At 34.4% G+C, this 25,576-nt stretch overlaps 1 protein-coding gene across 13 annotated transcripts in view; it reads right to left on the minus strand.

The window, feature by feature from the left end:
• The window catches only part of Cspp1 (centrosome and spindle pole associated protein 1), a 110,488-nt gene that overhangs the window by 17,911 nt on the left and 67,001 nt on the right, over positions 1-25,576 (minus strand). For all 13 annotated transcript variants that reach the window (XM_076835491.1, XM_076835490.1, XM_076835489.1 and 10 more), the window contains 7 exons: positions 23,572-23,684; positions 19,768-19,917; positions 19,047-19,193; positions 8,482-8,586; positions 6,466-6,532; positions 5,763-5,880; positions 1,607-1,740 (listed from right to left, as the gene is read on the minus strand). In XM_076835491.1, coding sequence (XP_076691606.1) covers positions 1,607-1,740; positions 5,763-5,880; positions 6,466-6,532; positions 8,482-8,586; positions 19,047-19,193; positions 19,768-19,917; positions 23,572-23,684 — 834 coding nt within the window. The remainder of the gene's footprint in view (positions 1-1,606; positions 1,741-5,762; positions 5,881-6,465; positions 6,533-8,481; positions 8,587-19,046; positions 19,194-19,767; positions 19,918-23,571; positions 23,685-25,576) is intronic.

Here is a 25,576-nt window from a genome sequence, read left to right on the forward strand (position 1 = left end):
AGAACTGGATGTGGTAACACAGGGAAATGAAAGGCCCAATTCTATGGTTTAAATCTTTTTCATCTCAAATCTCTTTATACTTACAAAAATTGTTATTTATGTATCATATACATACACACATACATATTTGCCATATTTAATATTAAGTAGTTTTTGTAACATAAAAATACACAAGAATACAAATGTCATCATTTATCATGTAGCTTCTGGAAATCTCATATGCACAGCATAGAGTGAAAATGGAGAGAAAAAAATGGCTTGGTTTATAATAAAAACAGCTCTAATGTCACAGGTCCCTAGGCTAAACTGTGAAACCAAATGGCTTAATACAATGCCTAGCAGACAGTAAGTAATCAATAAATGATAGCATTAAAGTAAAAAAAAAAAAACTATAGCATATGTCATTGATGATATATAAGTCTACTTAAGTGAAAAGAGAAAATTACATGATCTGTTTTGGTCTTACTTTTTTTGTTTTAATTATGCTCAGAAAGACTACATCCAAAATGTTAATAGTATGGCTTAACTAAAATGATTTCTCACTCTTCCTATATTTCCATATGTATTTGCTATAATCAATGCATCTTCCTTTTAAAAATAAGAGCATGTACAAATATTTAGAATGAATTCCACAATGTTATGTATAATTATAATTCACTAATAATAAGAAAAATTTAAATTCTAATTTATCTGATATTGTTGGATGACCACACATCTCATAATTTGCCTTCTCTGCTCTAACACCTGTTCTATTGAATGCTCAAAAAAAAAAAAAAAAAAAAAGAATAAAACTCACATACAACATAAATTTTGGCTCCTCATACAATCCTGCTTCCCTACTAATATTTCTCTCCCATTCCCCCTAAAAGGGTACATCAAATATTTTATCAACTCTTATCCCTTAAATGTCTTTGATTTCCTCCTGCCTACTCAGGGCTGCTGCTCTGTTGATGATTTCTTGCTTTTCTTGTACCCTAAGTTTTTTCTGCAAAAGCTCTTCTTACTAAATCCTACCAAGTTCTGTAGCTCCTACAGCCTTTGCTTTCTCTCCCATGGTGGTTTTAGGCCTACCAGCTGAGTCAATCCTCAAGCCAAAGTTAATCAGCTTCTAATCCCATCATTTCCCTGCTGGTAGTCAGCATGCCTGTGATTCAACTGACAACTTGCGGACATTCTTCTCACTGGATCCCTTCTCCTTGATGATCCACTTACTCTATTCTATTTTCAGGATCCCACATTCTCTTGCTTTTCCTCTAATTGGTCTGGCTTCTCCTCCTCAGCCTTTCTCATTAACTCATCTTCAGCTATCCATCCTCCACTAAATGCCAAGTTCCATTCTTCATACTAGTCTATATAATCTCCCCAATACACTGAGGCTTTTACAGTGATACACTCTCCAAAAGAAAATGTTTAGCCAAATTGAAGTTTCACCTACCACATTGGTAAATTGAAGACCTAGAGTATATCTAAATTTTATTAATCATAATTTAAAACATGCATTATAAGTGAAATTTTACCTAAAAACACAGAGTACAAACATCTTTAAAGATTCCTGAATATGGTAGAATACTCTTGCTGTATCTTTAAAGGAATAATAGGTACTTACCTCTATCTTTCAGCTCATTAAAATCATGAATATTCTGAAAAGTGGTAGCATCTAAGCCCTTAGGTGACTGTCTTCTGACAGGAGCTTGTACCCGATGTCTAGCCATATCAAATATATCCATGGGATTCCTTTTCCTGCAGACAAATGACAAAATATGATAAATGTATTTTATTGGAAGAAAAACTAAATTCACTATAAAATAAATTTGGCATCTTTCACCACAGTATATTGTTCAGGAGCCGCCCTGGACAGGAGCTATGTATACACCTTTAAGTCCTGAGTAAAGAGGGCCTGGACTGGCCCCCTGCAGTGTAAGAGGACTTTACCTCTACTCAGATAAGAAAGGTGTAGCTCTGTGAGTGGGAGTCACCCGATGGAGTTGGATTACACCCACCTGTTTGTTGTGATCCTACCCTTCTGCCCTTTTTTGAATAGAATGTTCCATGGATTAGCTCCCTCCAGAAATAAAAGCCGAGCCTCAGACCATTCCCCCTCTCTCACCAGCCTCCAGTTTTTTTCTCTTGCCCCGCTTTGTGGAGCTTGAGGTTGAGAGACGTGGAAGCCATCCTGATGCCCAGAAAAGGTATTCCGTGTCTGCATGATCATTTTGTGTCGCCCCAAATTTGACCTTGGTTCAGTAGCCCACACTGGATGGGGGCTACAGTATATTTAAAAATTAACAGCTCTGTTATTTCAATTCTTATATTTAAAAAAAAATAGGGCATATAAGGTCATTATAATCTTTCAAAATGTTCACATTCAAATTTAGAAGAGTGGAATGATTCAGCTTTGCCTTAAATGTTCATGAGACCACAATATTTGAGGTCAGAGACATAGATTCAAAGACCAGCTCTTCTACTTATTGGCAGTTTGACCTTAATTTCATTATCTTTAAAACAAAGGTAATATGTATCCAATATAATCATGTTATCAGCAGGAGAATTAAGAGATATCATGTAAAGTACCTAGCATAGTACCTGGCTTATAAATATAACCTCAGCCCAAAGTAAAAATTTCACAAAGAACTATGATATTAATGTGCTGCTCAATATAAAGACTATTGTGCAAAGTCCCCAACATTGATATTTAGTTGTAGATGGATGAACTCCATACCTTTATTTATTTTTATGTGGTGCTGAGGATCAAATCCAGTGCCTCATATGTGTGAGGCAAGCGCTCATACCACTGAGCCACAACCCCAGCCCTCCAACTCTGATTTTATACAATGTTACCAGGGAACTTAATATTTAAATTAGTCAATTAATATTCTATTCATGTGGTATCTAGGTAATTAATAATAAGCAGAAACCTTAGGAAGAACTTTTCTGTGGCTGGGGTTGTTGTGGCTCAGTGATACAGCACTTGCCTAGCATGTATGAGGCACCACATAAAAATAAATAAATGATAAAACAAACAAACAAAGGTATTTTTAAAAATACCATTTTTTGTAAAAAAAAATAAGTTTTCTGCTATAGCTTTGGGGAGTTAGGATAAGAAAGGATAGGGATGAGGAATGGTAAGTTTAGTTCAGAAAATAAAAAACCAAATATTTACTGCTGCTTCCCTCAGTACTAGGTAGGTACTCTTTTTGAAAATGTAGCACCAAGCTACAGACATAAGGCTTAGTCAGACTCCGTCCTTCATTTCTTTATCATTATATCTTTCCTGAGTCCCTAGACAGGAATATCTGGATTCTTCATAGCAGTGATCCTACTCATGGAGTTTCCTTTCTGGCATTTCCTAGGTTCATAAAATAACCCCATCAAGGCTGACACAGGCCTCTAATACTCACATAGGGTGACAGGAACTCTATGGAGATTCAGTAAAATAAATACAAAAATTGGATGCCTAATTTCCATAAAGCTAAGAGTTAAATAAGATAAGTTACGAATTAGGTTTTAAATCATATTTGCATGTGAGCTACATCATATCTGTTTTGTGCCAGGCACAAAATAGAGCTTGATAATTATGAATTAATTAAAAAGAGATTTATTTTTGTGAAGATATTTATGAAATTAAAGAACCAACCTTAAGGTGACTCTAAATGTGATACATAAGAAAATTATACCAAAGTAAATGTATTTAACCAGCTCTTATTTAAAAGATGAAAATTCTATTTTTTTTTTTTTTTTAAATTTAGGACTGAGATCACAAAGTACTTTCAAAAACATACATTTATTTATTCTTCACTGGAAACTCACAGGGTAAAAATAATAATGTATAATTTCCAAAAGAGAAAACTGAAAGTCTGCCTCATTCTCTTTCTTGAATCACAGTGGTTTTCCAGAAGAGAGCAGACTTCAATTTATTAATGAAAATGAATAAAATGTCAATAATTAACTATACTGAATTAAATGCAGATGTTTTGAAGATGAAAAATGTTGCCATAGTTAAGACATTTATAACATCAAAAAATAAAAATGCAAAGCATGACTGGGTAAGTTAACATGCTATATTAAAATCACACCACATACTAGATTAGACTCAGACATCAGTATGTACTTCATATACAAAGAGAGAATCAGGAACAGTTCAAGATAAGTTTATGACCAAGTATACATATCATCTAGCTCTGTTCACTAAGAGGGCTTAGAAGCAATGGTACCTTATTAACAAGCACACCCAGGGACCAAAGGTTTGTTTCTAAATACTATTCTCCCAAAACAACTAGAGCTTCTTGGAGAAATGGCTGATTTTAGAACTGGGGCAGGGAAAATAGAAGATGATTCAGGAGTATCTTGAAGTACCAGAAAGAAACAAAGTATCACAAACAAAAGGATGGCCAGGCATGGTTACACACACCCCTGGTACCAAAAAGAAAAGAAAAAAAAAAAAGGACGAGTTAAAGATAAAAGAGACATAGGAGCCAATCCAAAAGAGTTTCCAATAGCCAAAGCTGGAATAATAGGAGCAACAAAATAAATAATATAATATTGGATTATACCCCAAAGTACAAAATAAATATATATGAGACCACAGAGATATAAGTAATTGAATAACTAAATAATGAAAAAAAAGAGAAATATTTCTTACTGAAGAATTTTAAATAAGATATGTGGATAACTCCCTTCTATTAGATAGAGCTTAACTCTACCCCTCTTCATAACCTTCCAGTGGAGAAACCTGGAAAACACTACTTTAATGATGGTTAATATTAGCATGGATGGCATGTGATATCATGTTCCACTCTTAGGATGTAATGGGAAAATAGGACTTCACTCATTATAATCATCAGAAAACATTAGACAAATCCAGACTGGTTCCCTGACCAATACTTCTATAGACTTTCAAAGTCATGAAAACCAGACTGAGAAATTGTCCCAGGCCAGAGGAGACTGAAAGACCCGACAATTAAATGTGATGCAGAACCTTCTACTGGACCCTGGAACAGAAGAAGGACATTAATGGGGAAATAGGAGAAATCCAAAAATTTCATTAGCAGTAACATTTCAATGTCACCTTCTTAGTTGTGACAAATGTACCCTGGTAATATAAGATGTCAACAACAGGGAAAGCTGGATGAAGGGTGTACAAAAACTGTACTGTGTTTACAACTTTTCTATAACCTAAAATTATTCTAAAATACAAAGTTTACTTTAAAAAAAAAGAGTAATAAATTACCCACTATGTTGACTTCAGAATCTATTAAAATATTACAACTTACAATTTGAAGAACACTGCTTTGAAAATTTATAAGTCCTTCTGGTAAAAATGCTCAGAGATGTTTGGAAACCTTTTTGTGATTTTACTAGAACATAAGTATTCTAGAAAGCATTACATTATTAAAGAAAGATGTAAAACACAGTTCTAAAATAGTACTTTATAAAACCAGAGACATGAAAAATTGTGTTCTATATGTGTATTATGAATTGTAATGCATTCTGCTGTCATATATAACAAATTAGAATAAAAAATAAATTTAAAAAATGTAAAAAAAATACAATGAGATTTTCAGTGATTATTCCAATTCTGAAATTTTCTACTCCAATATCAGTATTCCCTTAAGGACTAAATTTCTATACCTAGTTTTGCATAAGACTAAAAAAGGGAAAATAAGAATGCAAAATGAGGTAATCATGTTCTAAAATTATAGAATCACTAGATAAGTGACACAGATAAAAGAACTCAAGGAAAAAAAACGCAATCCTAAATTTACCTTATATGAATTTCATCATCACTGTCCATGTGTAGCAACTGCCCTTGTAAACGCCTCTCTTCACTACGAAGCTGTTTTCTCATTTCTGATAATTCCATAATTACATTTTTTTTCTCCTCTGCAAATTCCCAAGTAAAACACAAGGCAAGAATAAGAACAAAAGATAAAGCACTAAAACACAGCCTAACTTATAATACACTAAAAAGCACAGAGAGAAATTCTTATGAAAGAATTGTTTTATAAATACATGGATCATGTTTAGGAATGTCATCAAGACCATAAAACCCATTTTTTGATAATATAGGAATTTCATGCTAAGAGAGATACTTGGGGATGGGCAGCATAACTACAGAGAAGAAGAACAAAGGAGTTCTTTTGTAGTGATGGAACAGTTCTGAAACCAAATTGCAGTCATGGTTACACAAATAAAACCTACCAAGCCTAAAATCACATTCACACAAATACAAGTAAAAACTAGTGAAATCAGTGAAGGTCTCACATAGAGAGTACCAAGATTACCTCTCTAGATGTGAAATTGTACCACATAAGATGTTAACTCTGGGAGAACCAACTGGAAAGGCACACAGCACCTCTCTATACTATTCTTGCAACTTTCTACAAGTCTATAATCACATCAAAATAAAAAGTGGGGGGAAAAAAAAAGAAATACACTCTAGGAGTAGGATACAGGTTCAAAATTTACCTTCTGCACGGAGCTGATTTTTCCTAGCAGGTACTGGAGGAGACTGTGCCCTGGACATGGAACTTTCCTGTTCAACAACAATGGCAAACATGTCATTATATCTCCTCTACTCAAATGCTTAAAAGGAGTAATTTTACCTATATGTAAAGGAACCCAACTCCACACTCTCTCCTACCTATAAAAATTGCCCACAACTGTGTCTCAACTTTCTTCTTATAACAACAGAAGGATCCATGCCTCTATTAAAAGACAATCCCTTCATCCATACTCTAAATCTGATTTAGCTTTCAATTATCTTCTTTTTTCCAACTTCTTCTTCTCAGTCTATGCATAAAACTTACCTCTTCTTTTTTGCTGAAGCTGGCTCTGAACTCTCAATTCTCCTGCCTCAGCCTCCTGAGTGGATGGGATTACAAGCATGCGCCACCATGCCTGGCTTAGTGACTATTTTAAGTCCTTGTTTTTGGCCAGTAGCAACTGATACCATTGCCACTTTCTCTTACCTTTTCTGTGTCTATTCTTTTCTCTGTTTCTCACTTTAAATTCCCCAGTGTTCCATTCTCAGCCCTTTTTACTTCTTCTATACATTCATCTTAGAGGATCATACTAATTTGCTAAGCAACGATACGTTAATGATTTCTAAAACTACAAATCTAATTCAAAACTCTTTCCTCAGGCACAGCTCATATTTTCAACCCCCTACTCTATGTAACCCTTACGAGAAGCTTTAAAGTTACCATTGACTCCTACCTACCACACACTCGGTCAAGAAATACCACTTTTTGCTGGGTGTGGTGATGTATGCCTGTAATTCCAGTGGCTTGGGCAGCTGAGGCAGGAGGATCAAGAGTTCAAAGCCAGCCTCAGCAACTCAACAAGGCCCTAAGCAACTTGGCGAGACCCTGTCTCTAAATAAAATGTTAAAAAAAGCCAGCCTCAGCAACTCAACAAGGCCCTAAGCAACTTGGCGAGACCCTGTCTCTAAATAAAATGTTAAAAAAAAAAAAAAAAAAAAAAAAAGAGCTGGGGATGTGGTTCAGTGGTGGTTAAGCACCTACAGATTCAATCCCAACCAAAAAAAAAAAAAAAGAGAGAGAGAGAAAGAGAGAAATACCACTGTTTATATGTATTCATATAAAGGATGTTACCCCCACCCTTCTCAGTTCTTTGTACCAATGCCTTTAAGTCCTCAAAGTCTCACATCTGAACTTCTACAAAAGCATCTCAACTTGTCTCCAAGTTTACAGTCTTTACTGCCTGATAATATTATACAAAACTAAAGTGGCCATGTCATTCTCCTGCTTAATAATGCAATGAATTTCCATGCATTTTGTACCGCAAACCAACTGAATCAAGATTCTCAGAGGATGGAATTTAGGAAAATGTTTCTCTAAAACGCTTCTTTGCCTATTGGGTAATTAGGCTATTTGGAATCCATAAGCCTATGGCATAAAGTCTAAATCTCAGTACTCTCCAATACCCTACATCTGTTGTTCTCTACCCTCTCTGTTGCCTTATCACAAAGCATCATTAATATAGACCAAACCACAGTGTATTCTCCACATGTCTGTCCTGTCTTCCATCTAGCCAATTTGTGCATGCTAAAGGTCTTTCACCCTGTTTCTCTTGATGGCAAATTCCTACTCATTCTTCAAGCATTAGCTCAAAGATCAACCCTTCTAAAAGATTTTCCTGGTTCTCTTTTGATTATACCTCAGTGTAAAATATAAGGGACTTCATAAACATAACAATAGCAGCTAGAAGGTAATTTTTCAAAGAAAGGACCTTCTTGAAGAGCCTGGACAAAACCTTTTGCTAAACTATAGTTTGTCAAAAATACTCAACTTCCGGGAGCCAAATATAAACTGCATCAACAGACAGATTAATGGAGATACTGCCTATATTTCAGATCTAAAAAAATTTAACCTACCAAAATATAAATAAGAAAATCTCATCCAATACCTCAATTCAAAATAAGTAAATGAAGATTAACAAGCAAAAACAAAAAGCATATACATGAATAAAGGAACTTATGATGCTGTCAACCGAAGGAGGTCGTTGGAGTTTGCTTGTAATTTTGTTCTGAAGAGCAGGAACTACAGGAGAAGGCTGTCTTAAACGCTGAAAAATTAAAAATAAAAATATTCAGAAATATATACACATATACATGTAAACTATGTATACTAGAGGTGTACAAAACCTTTGAAGTTTAGGTTGCTTAATAAAATATTATCTGAATCACAAATTCAATTAAATAAGATCAAATAGATTTATTGTGATAAAAGTAATTTAGACATACCAATTAAAAGAATATGTCTCTAATATTAGGATTTTTTTTTAAATCAACAAACTTAAAGCAACAGTATTCCAAATATAGAAATGAAATAGCCAAAGTGAAAACATCTTTTTTGGTACCAGTGATTGAACCAGGGGTGTTTAACCACAGTGCCACATCTCTAATCGCCCCCGCCTTTTTTTTTTTTTTTTTGAGACAAGGTCTTACTAAATTGTTTAGATCCATCCTACATTGCTGAGACTGGCTGTAAACTTGAATCCTCCTGCCTCAGGTCCTGAGCTGCTCGGATTACAGGCAGAAGTCACTGCACCGGGCTGAAAAACATCATCTTAATAACAAAAGGGAAATAGGATGATATAAAAAAGAAGTAAACAAAACTCCTTTCTGTAAAACAATATAAATCAACCTCTAAAATCTTTATCTCCTGTTACCAAAACCATCATGGATGAGGAGATTTTTTTTCAGATCCTGGTAAGATTCTGTGTTTCCAAAGAAATGAGATTTCAGTTTATACTGTATTAAAGCTTATTTGTAGCTTTCAACTTCATATGAAGGCATAAATCTCCCAAAAATATACAATAAATATTTTCTGAGGGAAATTAGAAAGAAAATGAAGAGCAGAAAACCAAGGGGAAGAAAGAAAGGAAAGGAAGGAAACAAGATCAGAATATACTTGTGGATATTAAAGACTTCGTTTTATATGCCAGAAAATCATAAGTTAGTTTCATTGTTGACATTGAAAAAATTAGAAATATATGTGAGGAAGGTTTTTTAAAAACTGATAGGCTGAATTATAAAGATAATATATATCTTCTAAAGCACCAATAAGGATGAAGTAAATGAAGCATAGTCCATGTAAAATGAAAATAAATATCAAGGAAGCAAAAAAAACCAAAAACATCAGAAATTAAGTTATATGATCAAACTTATTGGTTACAACAAATATAAGTGGATTTAGCTAACACTAATTAAAAGATAACTCTAAGGTTCATATGAAAAATTTCAAACTACCCAAGGCATGATGGCCCACGTCTGTAATCCCAGTGGCTCCGGAGGCTGAGGCAGAAGGATGGCAAATTCAAAGCCATTCTCAGCAATTTAGTGAGGCACTTAGCAATTCAGCAACGCCCCGTCTCTAAATGAAATATTTAAAAAAGAATTGAAGATGTGGCTCAGTGGTTAAGCACCCCTGGGTTCAATTACCAAAAATAAATAAATACACAAGCTAACTCAAAAATCAAAATCTGATGATAGAAGTTAAAAACTAAAGAGCGAGGGATGGGGAAGATGGCGGTGAATAGAGTGCATCACCCCCGTGTACAGCGTCACTGCGCAGGTGAATAACGAGTTAGAACGGCCAAAAGCTATCTTGTTAGGAATTTCCAGCAAAATTGGGGTGCACAAAAACCTAGAGGAAGGATTTCTGGCACCCGAGGATCAATTACTGGGGCTCATTTCGCGAGTGAACTGTGCGCCCGGAGATTCAGGCTGATTTATCGGCGGCCCACCCCAGAGCCAGAAACTGCAGCGAGCCGAGAAACGACGGGCCAGCAACACAGAGAAACAGTGCTGCGGACTCTGTGGGGTCCTGCCAACTGTGCCCTCACTGTGCTCCAGGCTGAGTTCTGGGTTTGAGACGGGGGAGAGAAACAGTCCTGGTCTGTCCTCCACACCGGACAACCCACCGAGGAAGCCAGTGGCCACCATCTTGGAGAGCTGACATCACCATCGCCAGTTTCCCACAGATCACAACAAGTTCAGCGATAGAACAGGTGTGTGGCATATAGCCCTCCTCACATACAGCAGAAAAATCGCATAAAATCTCTCCCCGGCTTTCCGGGGGCGTGAATATCAGAGTGAGCGTGAATAGAGGCGTGGGGAAAGGTAAAGGCACCTGACCTCCAACTCCCCCCTCCCACCAGCAGCAAAAACGAAACCTGTCTCGCCAGCTCTCGGAGGAGTGACTATCAGAGGGAATCAAAACAATAAGGGGCCGGTTCCCAATAGCCTCGATCCACATCCAGGAAACTGCAGGCCCAGAGTATAGCTTGAACTGCTGAGAGGTATCACACTGGGAAAGGCCTGTCTGGCAGGAGAAGCGAGGAGACTAGAGTCCAGGAATAAACCTAAGCTAACAGGTTTTGAGCGATGGGCGGGGGCACAGGGGCAGGGGGGAGCGCGGCCTCACACGGATTGTTTCCTACAGCCGGAGGGCAAAATCTTGGCCTGGAAGGCACAGCACCACCTACTGGAAGCGAAGAAAATAGAAGCCTAATTGTGCCTTTTTTAAAATTTTTTTAATTTTTAAATTTTAATTTTTTTCTTATTTAATTATTTTTTAATCGTAATTTTTATTTTACTGCATTTTATTATTTTTTTATCATTTCTTTTTCTTTTCTATTCTTTTCTCTTTCTTTCTTCTCTCCCTCTCTCTTTCTTGGTTTGCTTCCTTCCCTTTCCCCATCTTTACTCTTAAGCATGACTACCCAGATTACGTATAATTTACTAAATGCAAATAGATGAATACTACGAGTTGGTCTATAGTCTGCCTAAGCCCTTAACTACCCACAAGTACTCCTGTCTATTCTCTTGTTAATATCCACCTGCATTTGAGCAACCCCCAAAAGAAGCTAACATATACTAACCTCTATACCATCAAATCGCCCGACCTTAACATAAAATCCTAAGTTCAAACCTCAATTCTCTATATGCCATCAAAATCTGTAGGACTTTAATGAAACTAATGAGTTTACCTTAAATCACAATTAAATCCAACATCTCTAAACATTGTCTCCCAACACAAAGGAGAGATATTGGAAATATAAAAAACAAAACAAATTTAAATGAGAAAACAGAAACACAGCAGTCAAACAGAGTTGGAAAGTAACGTGAGCACCATGAAAAAACAAGGGGAAAAAGGATTATAAAGAATGCAGGACAACTTAAATTCACAGGAGAACCTAGAAGCATCAGAAAAATGGACAGAGAAAGAACTCAAGGCATACCTAACTCAGATGGAAAGGAATCTTAGAGAAGACATTAGACAGCAAGTCCAAACAATGAAAGTACACTTTGAAAACGAATTGCATAAGCAAATTCAAATAGCAAAGAATGAGCTCTACCAGGAAATAGAGATTTTTTTAAAAAATCAAACAGTAAACCTAGAAATGCAGGAAACCATAAACCAAATTAAAAACTCAAATGAGAATATTACAAATAGACTAGATCAAATAGAAGTCAGAACATCAGATAATGAAGACAAAGTTTATCAACTTGAAAAGAATATAGTCAACACAGAAAGGATGCTAAGAAATCACAAGCAATCCATCCAAGAGATATGGGATGTCATAAAAAAACGAAACTTGAGAGTCATTGGGATAGAAGAAGGTTTAGAGGTTCAAACCAAAGGAATGAACAATCTATTGAATGAAATAATCTTAGAAAACTTCCCAGATATGAAAGATGGAATGGATTGCCAAATCCTGGAAGCCTACAGGACCCCAAACATACAAAACCATAATAGACCAACTCCAAGACACATAATTATGAAGATATCCAACATACAGAACAAGGAGAGAATATTAAAAGCTACGAGAGAAAGGAGGCAGATTACATTCAGGGGTAAACCAATTAGGTTAACAGCTGATTTTTCATCACAGATGTTGAAAGAGAGAAGATCCTGAAAAAAGGTATTTCAAACACTGAAAAAAAATGGATTCCAACCAAGAATACTGTATTCAGCAGATTAAGCTTCAGATTTGACAATGAAATTAAAATATTTCACAATAAACAAAAGTGAAAAGAATTCGAAGCCAGAAAACCAGCACTGCAAGGCATTTTGAGCAAAACACTACAAGAAGAGGAATGGAAAAACAGCACCCAAAACTAACAATGGGAGGTAACTCAGTAAAGGGGGAAAAAAATAACCAAAGAAGAAGAACTAGCCATATTAAAATAAATAAATAAATAAGCATGACTGAAAGTACAAACCATAAATCAATAGTAATCCTAAACGTTAATGGCTTAAATTCACCAATCAAGAGACATAGGCTAGTAACCTGGATTAAGAAAACAAATCCAACAATATGCTGCCTTCAGGAGACTCATATGATAGGAAAAGACATACACAGGCTGAAGGTGAAAGGGTGGGAAAAATCATACCACTCACATGGTCCTCAGAAGCAAGCAGGAGTGGCCATACTCATATGGAATAAAATCAACTTCAAACCTAAGTTAATCAAAAGGGATAAAGAAGGACACTGTATACTATTAAAAGGAACCATCCACCAACAAGACATAACAATTATCAATCTGTATGCACCAAACAATGGTGCTGCAACATTCATAAAACAAACTCTCCTCAAGTTCAAAAGTCAAATAGACCACAACACAATAATTATGGGTGACTTTAACACACCGCTCTCTCCATTGGACATATCCTCCAGACAAAAGCTGAATAAAAAAACTATAGAACTCAATAACACAATCAATAACCTAGACTTAACTGACATATATAGAATATATCAACCATCATCAAGTGGATACACGTTCTTCTCAGCAGCACATGGATCCTTCTCAAAGATAGACCATATATTATGCCATACGGCAACTCTTAGTAAATATAAAGGGGTTGAGATAATACCATGCCTCTTATCTGATCATAATGGAATGAAACTGGAAATCAATGATACAAGAAGGAAGGAAAAATCCTGCATCACCTGGAAAATGAACAATATGTTACTGAATGATCAATGGGTTACAGAAGACATAAAGGAGGAAATCAAAAAATTCTTAGAGATAAATGAAAATACAGACACAACATATTGGAATCTAAGCAGTTTTAAGAGGGAAATTCATTGCCTGGAGTTCATTCCTCAAAAAAAAAAGAAAAAATCAACAAATACATGAACTCACACTTCATCTCAAAACTCTAGAAAAGGACGAGCAAAACAACAGCAAATGTAGTAGAAGGCAAGAAATAATTAAAATCAGAGCAGAAATCAACGAAATTGAAACAAAAAAAAACATTGAAAAAATTGATAAAACTAAAAGTTGGTTCTTTGAAAAAATAAATAAGATCGACAGACCCTTAGCCATGCTAACGAAGACAAGAAGAGAGAGAACTCAAATTACTAACATACAGGATGAAAAAGGCAATATCACAACAGACACTACAGAAATACAGAAGATAACTAGAAATTATTTTGAAACCCTAAATTCTAATAAAATAGAAGATAGTGAAGATATCGATAAATTTCTTAAGTCATATAATTTGCCCAGATTGAGTCAGTAAGATACACACAATATAAACAGACCAATAACAAAGGAGGAAATAGAAGAAGCCATCAAAAGACTACCAACCAAGAAAAGCCCTGGACCAGATGGGTATACAGCGGAGTTTTACAAAACCTTCAAAGAAGAATTAATACCAATACTTTTCAAGTTATTTCAAGAAATAGAGAAAGAAGGAGCTCTTCCAAATTCATTCTATGAGGCCAACATCATCCTGATTCCGAAACAAGACAAAGACACTTCAAAGAAAGAAAACTACAGACCAATATCTCTAATGAACTTAGATGCAAAAATCCTCAATAAAATCCTGGCGAATCGAATACAAAAGCATATCAAAAAAATTGTGCGCCATGATCAAATAGGATTCATCCCTGGGATGCAAGGCTGATTCAATATACGGAAATCAATAAATGCTATTCACCACATCAATAGACTTAACGATAAGAACCACATGATCATCTCGATAGATGCAGAAAAATCATTCGACAAAGTACAGCATCCCTTTATGTTCAAAACACTAGAAAAACTAGGGATAACAGGAACTTACCTCAACATTGTAAAAGCTATCTATGCTAAGCCTCAGGCTAGCATCATTCTGAATGGAGAAAAACTGAAGGCATTCCCTCTAAAATCTGGAACAAGACAGGGATGCCCTCTCTCACCACTTCTATTCAATTTAGTTCTCGAAATACTAGCCAGAGCAATTAGACAGATGAAAGAAATTAAAGGCATAAAAATAGAAAAAGAAGAACTTAAATTATCACTATTTGCGGATGATATGATACTATATCTAACAGACCCAAAAGGGTCTCCAAAGAAACTACTAGAGCTAATAAATGAATTCAGCAAAGTGGTAGGATATAAAATCAACATGCATAAATCAAAGGCATTCCTATATATCAGCTATAAATCTTCTGAAATGGAAATGAGGACAACCACCCCATTCACAATATCCTCAAAAAAAATAAAATACTTGGGAATCAACCTAACAAAAGAGGTGAAAGATTTATACAATGAAAACTACAGAACCCTAAAGAGAGAAATAGAAGAAGACTTTAGAAGATGGAAAAATATACCCTGTGCATGGATAGGAAGAACTAACATCATCAAAATGGCGATATTACCCAAAGTTCTCTATAGGTTTAATGCAATGCCAATCAAAATCCCAATGGCATTTCTTGTAGAAATATATAAAGCAATCATGAAATTCATATGGAAAAACAAAAGACACAGAATAGCAAAAGCAATTCTAAGCAGAAAGTGTGAATCAGGCAGTATAGCGATACCACATTTCAAATTATACTACAGAGCAATAGTAACAAAAACAGCATGGTACTGGTACCAAAACAGGCGGGTGGACCGATGGTACAGAATAGAGGACACAGAGACCAATCCACAAAATTACAACTTTCTTATATTTGATAAAGGGGCTAAAAGCATGCAATGGAGGAAGGATAGCATCTTCAACAAATGGTGTTGGGAAAACTGGAAATCCATATGCAACAAAATGAAACTGAATCCCTTTCTCTCGCCATGCACAAAAGTTAACTCAAAATGGATCAAAGAGCTAGATATCAAATCAGAGACTCTGCGCCTGATAGAAGAAAAAGTTGGCTACGATCTACATATTGTGGGGTCGGGCTCCAAATTCCTTAATAGGACGCCCATAGCAGAAGAGTTAATAACTAGAATCAACAAATGGGACTTACTCAAACTAAAAAGTTTTTTCTCAGCAAGAGAAACAATAAGAGAGGTAAATAGGGAGCCTACATCCTGGGAACAAATTTTTACTCCTCACATTTCAGATAGAGCCCTAATATCCAGAGTATACAACGAACTCAAAAAGTTAAACAATAAGATAACAAATAACCCAATCAACAAATGGGCTAAAGACCTGAACAGACACATCTCAGAGGAGGACATAAAATCAATCAACAAGTACATGAAAAAATGCTCACCATCTCTAGCAGTCAGAGAAATGCAAATCAAAACCACCCTAAGATACCATTGTCACTCCAGTAAGAATGGCAGCCATTATGAAGTCAAACAACAAGTGCTGGCGAGGATGTGGGGAAAAGGGTACACTTGTACATTGCTAGTGGGACTGCAAACTGGTGCGGCCAATTTGGAAAGCAGTATGGAGATTCCTTGGAAAGCTGGGAATGGAACCACCATTTGACCCAGCTATTGCCCTTCTCGGACTATTCCCTGAAGACCTTAAAAGAGCGTACTACAAGGATACTGCCACATCGATGTTCATAGCGGCACAATTCACAATAGCTAGACTGTGGAACCAACCCAGATGCCCTTCAATAGATGAATGGATTAAAAAAATGTGGCATTTATACACCATGGAGTATTACGCAGCACTAAAAAATGACAAAATCATGGAATTTGCAGGGAAATGGATGGCATTAGAGCGGATTATGCTAAGTGAAGCTAGCCAAGCCCTAAAAAACAAATGCCAAATGTCTTCTTTGATATAATGAGAGCAAATAAGAACAGATCAGGGAGGAAGAGCATGAGGAAAAGATTAACATTAAACAGAGACATGAGGTGGGAGGGAAAGGGAGAGAGAAGGGAAATTGCATGCAAATGGAAGGAGACCCTCATTGTTATACAAAATTACATATAAGAGGTTGTGAGGGGAAAGGGAAAAAAAATACAAGGGAGGGAATTAAATTACAGCAGATGGGGTAGAGAGAGAAGATGGGAGGGGAGGGGAGGGGGGGATAGTAGAGGATAAGAAAGGTAGCAGAATACAACAGTTACTAATACAGCATTATGTAAAAATGTGGATGTGTAACCGATGTGATTCTGCAATCTGTATTTGGGGTAAAAATGGGAGCTCATAACCCACTTGAATCTAATGTATGAAATATGATATGTCAAGAGCTTTGTAATGTTTTGAACAACCAATAAAAAAATTAATTAATTAATTAATTAAATTAAAAAATACATCACAAAACCAAAAAAAAAAAAAAAACTAAAGAGCAATCAAAAATATATATCAGGAATATATAAATACAAAATATGACAGCTAAAAAATAAAAATACATGACAGCAGTAATGTTAATTTTGTGATCAAGAAACAAAATTCATAAAATAGTATAAAAGCTGATTTAAAACTTCATGGTACTTCACAATTAAACTAACAGTCATAAAATAATTCCTTAATTGTAGCATTTGTTAAACACAAGAAATTGGTAGAAACACAATTGTGGGAAACTCACAACTCTCATTTTTAAATGATGAATTTTAAAATAAAAATTAATCTATATTTTCTATTCAATTTTGCTGTGAGCCAAAAACTTCTCTAAAAAGTAAACTTTACCCAGGCACAGTGGCAAAATGCCTGTAATCCCAGTGACTCAGGCAGCTGAGGCAGGAGGATCACATGTTCAAAGCCAGCCTCAGCAAAAGGTGCTAAGCAACTCAGTGACACCCTGTCTCTAAATAAAATACAAAGTAGGATTGAGGATGTGACTCAGCAGTCGAGTGCCCCTGAGTTCAATCCCTGGTAATCCCCCCTCCAAAAGAAGTTAACTTTATTTATTAATAAATTAATGAGATGAAATTATCCTATGAATGAAAACTATACCTAGCACTCCTAAACCATTGTAAATAAACAACACAAACCAAAAAGTACTGATCTTTTAAATATCTTTCAACAAAATTCTAGCTGTGTATACTTATCATTTCCATCACCATAAAACCATGGGATGAGAAATGAAACAAAACAGTTGAGCCTATCAGAAATGGCTCATGTTTTATGAAGTAGGCTATACACTGAGCAATATACCAAACCACATCCTAAATATACCAGAGTAATTTAACAGTTAAAATGAATCTTTTTTGTAAATCTTGCCTTAAATAAATAATGTTTGAATAAACATAAATACCTGAAAACAATATTCTTATACAAAATTGGCTAGACTTACATGATAGAGAAAGGTTTTTTATAGTATGATCTCCAGGCCAACAACATCAAAACCCAAAAAGGTAGCTATAAAATGCACATCCTTGAATCTTCCCCTCAGATACCTTGCGGGTGGGAACCCAGGAATGTACATTTCTAACAAACCCCCAATGACACTCATGCACACAAATTTTTAAATGTAACTGTTAGTTTAAGTAAGGATGTGAATTAGATCTTCTTCAGAGTCAATTATCAGCGGGCATGTGGAAAACACCTGTAATCCTAGCAACTCGGGAGGCTGAGGCAGAAGAATCAAAGACAGCCTCAGCAAAAGTGAGACACTAAGCAACTCAGTGAGACCCTGTCTCTAAATAAAATACAAAATAGGGCTGGGGATGTGGCTCAGTGGTTGAGTGCCCCTGAGTTCAATCCCTGGTAACCAAAAAACAGAGTCAATTATCTTTCTACAGAAGAAACCTCTAACAACTTTGATTCATGCACTTAACAGGAAACATGAACCTTTTAACTCAGTTTTCAAAAACCCGTTTGTAGCAAACCACCATTTCTTTCTTAATTTCCATTCTATAGTAGAAAGTTGTATAAAACAGAATAAGAATTATTATAATAAATAAAAATAAATTTCCAGTAATATGAAATTCAAAACACAATATTTTTATTAGTAGATTGAACAGACATAAAGTTACTTAGACAGGTTGTTAGAAAAGTTTCAAAACATTCTCAATTTCTGTATTTAGTCTTACTACGAAAAGAACACAGTTCACAGAGTATTGGTCCATAAACCACTTTTGGATTATAATCAGAGAAGAACAAGACTGAGAATTGTCTAACGTAAATAAACATGTTATATTCACCGGGCAGAAAGAACTACCAACGCACAGTATTAGCACCTCGAACAGAAAAGTTCAGTAGATAGCACCCAAATTCAGTAGTAAGACAAAGCAGGAAAACACAAGCCCATCCTCCTCTTTCTCCCCTTTTCTAAAAACTCTACAATTCTCACAGTGCATATGGGGTAAAATATGGGTTTGACTGACATTTTTGTCTGAAATTTACCTTTGTTTCTTCTCCAATCATATTTTCTCTTTCATAGTAGTGCTGAAGTTGTAAGTTATGTCTTTCCTCTTCTTCCTTCTTTTTCCTTTCTGCTTCTTTTCGTCTTTCTTCAGCCAACCGAATGAGCTCTTCATTTTTTAACCTTTGCTTTAAAAATAAGAGAAAAATATACACTTCATGTATACATTCTAGACTATTTTAAAATTTTTGCTCTTATTTGCCTGAAATATAGATAAAACTGAAGATGTAGAGGACACAGTGCTCTTTAAAATAAAGAAATTGTCTACTTAATAAAATACATCTTTTCTGACATTTTCAATGAGCTTATATAGCTTTTTCCCCCAGGAGCTTTAAACCCAGGAGTGCTCTACTGCTGAGCTACTTCCCCAGCTCTTTTTTATTTTATATTTTCAGACAGGTTCTCACTAAGTTGCTGAAGCTGGCCTTAAACTTGCAATCCTCCTGCCTCACTCTGAGTAGAAAGAACTGCAGATGTATACTACCATGTCTGGCCAGCCTATAATTACATTTTGACTAAAAGAATCATTTATCACTTAAATTAGCTTTTTACCTCAATAAAATAATATCCAGTGAATCTGATGTTTTAAAAATGTACTTCAAGACTATTCTCCCTTATAAGTAACAAACATTTTTTTTTCAAGTCAAAACAACAATTTCACATTCAGCTAAGGAGTGAAATAGAGTAGTGGAAAAAATGCACCTCCTCCTCTTTCTCTCTTTTCTTTTCCTGTTCCTCTTCATACTCTTGCTGAATTCGTGCTCTCTGTTCTGCTAGCCGTTTTTCTTCTTTTTCTTCTGCAATTTTCAGTCTCTCTCGCTCAGCTTCCTCTCTTTGTTTCTTTTCTTCAATCTAAAGTATTAAACTTAGTTGTTATTTTGAAAAACTATTTAAGTCAGAACAGCATTTACTTTTTCCTGGTATCGTACAAATTCAACACTTATACACTCTGTTTGCAAGTTCCTAAAAAGTTCCTAAATTTTCCAGTTTCCTGTATTTTATTAACAAGGCTACATGATGCACTGTTAAAAGCTTTTTAAGTTCAGCTTCAAATATTTACAGACTGTGTGTACTTAAGAAATTCTCTGGTCTTCAATTTTCTCATCTGAGGAGAAGAGTTAATACATAAACCTTGAAGGAGTGTTCAAAGAATGAAAGTGAAACAACATAAAAAGCAGAAAAAATCCCTTCTATATAAAAGGCCCTCGATAAATATTTATGATTATATTATTCTATAATGAATGCTACTATTATATCTTAAAGTTCTTATATTTGATTTGTATTCTCAAACAGTGAAATTCATGTTTTAGTTATTTATATGAGAATCATTTCCCTAAGATGTTCTTTTCTCCTTTTATATCTACTGGATGGTTAAGAAAGAAAAAAAAAAAAACAAAAAACACCTCAACTAAATCTATTAAAGTGTAAGATGATTTTAGGATACAAAGATTTAGAATTAAGTTTCATCTTAAGTGCTACCTAGAAACTGTAGTCTTGAGTTGGGGAGAATAAAGTAAGGCACAGTCTAAAAATTGAAGGGAAAAGAACCCTAAAAGAGTCTAAGCCTTCCATGAATGAGGCAAGGAAGATGGCAGCATGGGTATCACGTATTCATGACTCTGGTTTAAAATCATGAAAAGAGATGTATCCCTCAGATAGGGGTTATGGTTGTTCATATTATATTTTTTTCTCCATCTCCTCTAGCTTCAAAGTTGCTCTACTAAGTGCTGACAATTTTTTTCAATAATGAGAACTGTCTCACATGTCCCATGATTTTATATACCTGAGGCTTTTTCTAATATTTATCACACTATTAAATATGTACAAGATTTCGTAGTAAGCAATGTGCAGGGGATCTCTTATTCAAATACAACATATCTAGACAAAACACCACTTACAATCCAAAAAATCTCATATTCAACCCTTCTTCTTACCGCATGAAAATAATCACACTTACATGGTTTCTTCTCCATCAAAATCAAATACCAGTTTGTAAACTATGAATGGATCACACATCTAATAAATCTAAAGCTCAATATCAACAGGAATGCTACACAGTCCTCCAACAGAAAGAGGAAAATTATCTTCCAGGTCATGGTTTTCAAACTCTATAATGCCGAAGTGTCATTGGGGTTCTACAAATACTTTGTTAAAATTTTTCTTATTAAATATAAGTTTTAAAATTTATGTTTAAAGCTGTAATTAAATCATCTAACAGGGCAGGCGTTGTGGCTCAGTGGAAAAGCACTTGTCTAGCATGTGTGAAGCACTGGTTTCGATCTTCAGCACCACATAAAAATAAATAAATAAAATAAATGTCTATCAACAACTTTAAAAAAATGAAAAAAAAATCAAAAACAAGTATTAACAAATTTTAACAGCACGAAGATTTCTGATGTACTAACCTGAGCTTTTATTATTTATTTATTTATGCAGATCTTGGACTAAAGCTTCTCTTACCATCTTTATGCAAAAATTAAACATTTTAAAACATTTATTTTGACATTTCAGTTTGGATACTTCCTGTCTGATAATACATGTTGTAAATAGTAATAATAAACACCATTTAGCTATCTTACTTTTTTTTTAGAATTCTGTTTGTTAGATTTTGCTTGAGGAGGGGAAAAAAAGATTTTAAAAGGCTCTTAAGAAAAAACTTTGAAAACCATCATATGAACGCAATTTATTCACGGGTACACTGAGGATTTATACAGTAGAAGAACTGAAAACTGAAACTAATATAATCACACTTTTACCACATAATCACATTCACCACATAACTGTCAAACCCTATTTTTTCAGTCCCAAAATTGGTTTGTGACATTTCATCTCATAATTATTGCACGGTATAATTCTGTTCTTTGCACCACTTAAAAGGTAAACAGAACAGCAATGAATTAATCAGTAGCATATGATGCTCAGTTGTCTTCTCATGAACTATGAACCATAATCATAAGCCTAGAATTCTCAGCACAAGGACACTGTCAGTATATTTTCAAAATCCAACTTGTGTGATTTATTTAGAGCACTAAAGTATTAATGCTAAGCACATCTTATATGCATGATCCTGGGAACGACATGTCAGATAATAAAACAAATGAAAGCAGTACAGAATTTTTGGTCAAAGAGAATTAAATTTTCTAAGACTATGAGAAATTAGTAAATTTTCTCAAGTGTAATATTTCAACTATAATGCACAATAGTTAATAACAACGTTTACTAAACATGTATCAATTTGGATTATTCAATTTTAACATATGTTCATGAGAGTTATCTCAAGCATTCTAATCTTGCACAAGACAGTTTAATAACAAGTGTTGTTTTTTTTTTTTTTTTAGGTACCAAGGATTGAACCCAGGGACCCTTAACCAGTGAGCCACCTCCCTAGCCATTTCTGTTTTATTTTGAGACAGGGTCTTACTAAGTTGCTCAGGGCCTCACTAAATTGCTAAGGCTGGCTTTGAACTCCCAATCCTCTTGCCTCAGCCTCCGGAGTCACTGGGATTACAGGCATGCACCACAGCACCTGGCATAATAGGTGATTTTTAAGTAATAACAGAACAATTTTAAAAAAGTTTCACAAAAAGGAATACACTTCACTGTTTTGCAGAAAAAAGTTTGGCATAATATCTGCAATGATTATGTGATGAAATTTGGTACTAGTGTATTTTTTCAAAGTGAAAGACTTCCTACAAGTCCCTATAAGTATAAATATGGTACCTACAAATATGATACCTGAAGTCAAGAAACTTGACTTCAAGCACTGGCCTCACAGCTCTGTCACCATAGACAAGCCTGATAGTCTCTGTAGAGATAAAAATATCTTCCCTCGGAGAGTTTTGAAGTTTAATGAGATACTACATGTAAAACAGTATCTTATAAACAATAAAAAAGCTATACAATTGGCAGATATTGGGAGAGGGTTAAATTGTACATTAGACCATGGGTAAATAATTTCTAGCAACTTAAATTTTGACTTGTTATCACAGTAGGCAATAGAGCACAAGGTACTTCAAGTTTAATAAATGATTCTATATCCTCAGCAGTGTTACACAATTTGAGAGACCAATACCCTTGGGTAGTAGCTAATATTTGAGTGAATTCTTGAAATCTCAGCATTCTTTGACTTATTAACTAATTGCCTAATAAAGTTTAGAAAATGCTGGGGATATAGCTCAGTTGGTGGAGTGCTTGCCTTGCATGCACAAAGCCCTGAGTTCAATCCCCAACACGCCCCCACACACGAAAGAAAGAAAGAAAGATAGATTAGAAAATATAAAATCAACTACAATATATATAATATCTCATTTCTTTTTTTTCAGATATATCTGAAGTAATAACATAATTTTGGTACTACCTACATTTGGTATAAATTAGATATTTTAGATAATTACATGGGATTTTAGAATTGAAAATACATCCTGTGAATTAAAAAAAAAAATCTCTACAAGATTAGCTTATAGAATTCCTACGGAACTGTTAAAATATGATCAAATAAGTCTTCACCTGAAAACGAAGAAAATTCTTGTATAATTCTTGCTGTTTAATCTGAAGATCAGTTGGAGGTTCACAAAATATATTTCCCCGAGCAAAAGGAGAGCTCTGTGTTTGCATATGACCTTGAATAAGACATTTTACAAAAATAAACCATTAGAAAAATGTAAAGGTTAAAGAATGAAAATTTGATAATCAATCCTGATTTAGGAAAGCTGTGCTAAATACAGAATCCAGAAGAAAATCCAAAGAGGAAAATTGAGATTAGAATCGGAAGACAAGAAAAAAAGTAGAAAGAAAAAGAAAAATGGTAAGACTATAACTAAATTAATAGTTGAAAATGATACTATAGCTGAAAGACACTACAGAAATGAAAAAAATAATAGCCTAAACAATTCTTGTCATAGAAAAAGCTACAAACCAAAATTAAGAGGAAAAAAATATTTAAATTCTTATACAGTTGAATACCCTATGCTTAAGAATAGTTCTTAATCACGTATTAAAATGCATTACATACACAATTAAAAGTTTTGAAATTGTTTTTTAAAATAGGTAATTCTAAAATTCTTCTCAACCATAATATAAATATAGGATAGCAAGTCAGTTATAAGACATTTTTAACAAATTAGAATGAATCTTAATCATTTTAACAGCTTTTATTTTTAAAACTACTGAATTAGTGGTTTATAAATATAAATAATAAAAATTTCACCTATAAATATTATTATATATTCTTAAAGGGAAAATTTATTTCATAAAAGCAATGTGAAGAAGCAATTATCCCCTAGGAATCTCTCTGAAAGCAAACATAAAAAATGACATTTAAGCCTCATATAACTTTATATTTTTTTTTTAATTACTAACTCCTTTTTTGTACCATCAATCCAAAGCACGTATTTTCCTCACTTGTGTCATTTCATTTAGGCAGACTGCTTTGCAGTTTACCTGTCATTCAAGCCTACTTTGCCTTTGTATTTAAATTTATTAAGGCTTTTTTGAATAGATCAGCAGAAAGTCAAGTCAAAACTTAAACATCATAAATACTTTTTTTCCCCACTAGAAAATGTTTCTAATGAAAACATAACCAAACATACACCTTGAAGGTTCTTTTAAATCTTATGCTGTGAGGAAAAACTGATTAATAAAACAAAATTGAATGTTATCTTTCACCCTGATGTTCACTCTCATTCTAAACCTCTGGGGATAATTAATGAAGAAATATTCAAGCCTGAGAAAATAAGTTCTTTTAGAAATAACTTTAAAAAAAATAAAATGATAGGGAAACATTTACCCTATATAAAGAAAACAGAGGGACTGGGGATGTGGTTCAGTGGTATAGTGCTTACCTAGAATGTGTGAGACCCTGAATTCAATCCCCAGCACCACCAAAAAAAAGTAAAGAAAATAGAATGCATCTAGGCATGTAATTGTAAGCCAAATTAGTATAGGATTTTATAAACATCAGCCCATGTAATAACCATAAACTTAAAAAATCCAAAATCCAGAAGAAAAATAAGAAAATTTTTTTTTAAAAAAGAAAAATAGAACTTTATAAAGGGCCTAAAAAAACAGGCCTAATGAAGACAAAACATACCAGGATAATGAATCTTAAACATACATTAAAACATTCAATTTTCAGATATATTTGAAGTTTTCTAAGGCCTTTTAAAAAATACTAAATGGCACATATGTATGTGTATGTAAGCACACATATGTGAACGTGTATATAGTACACACATACAGATTTATATGGCAAAGGACAAATTAGGTGGTTTGGATAGCTTCTTGTATGTAAAAGGTTTATTTATTTGAGGCTAATTCTTAGGAAAACAAAATTGAACTTAGGGAATTTTCAATTCGCAAAAAAGGAAATTTAAAACATTTATGATTTTTATAAATGATTTTTTAAAAAATAAAGCATCCCTAGCAACACTACCAGCATAAAAACCTGGTGGTAGGAAAGAAAGGCCATAGACAACAAATCTTGCTGTGTGTATTCAATCATCAGTCTTATGCT

This window comes from Callospermophilus lateralis, chromosome 16, assembly GCF_048772815.1.
Source record: "Callospermophilus lateralis isolate mCalLat2 chromosome 16, mCalLat2.hap1, whole genome shotgun sequence".
In the NCBI taxonomy this organism is placed as follows: domain Eukaryota; kingdom Metazoa; phylum Chordata; class Mammalia; order Rodentia; family Sciuridae; genus Callospermophilus; species Callospermophilus lateralis.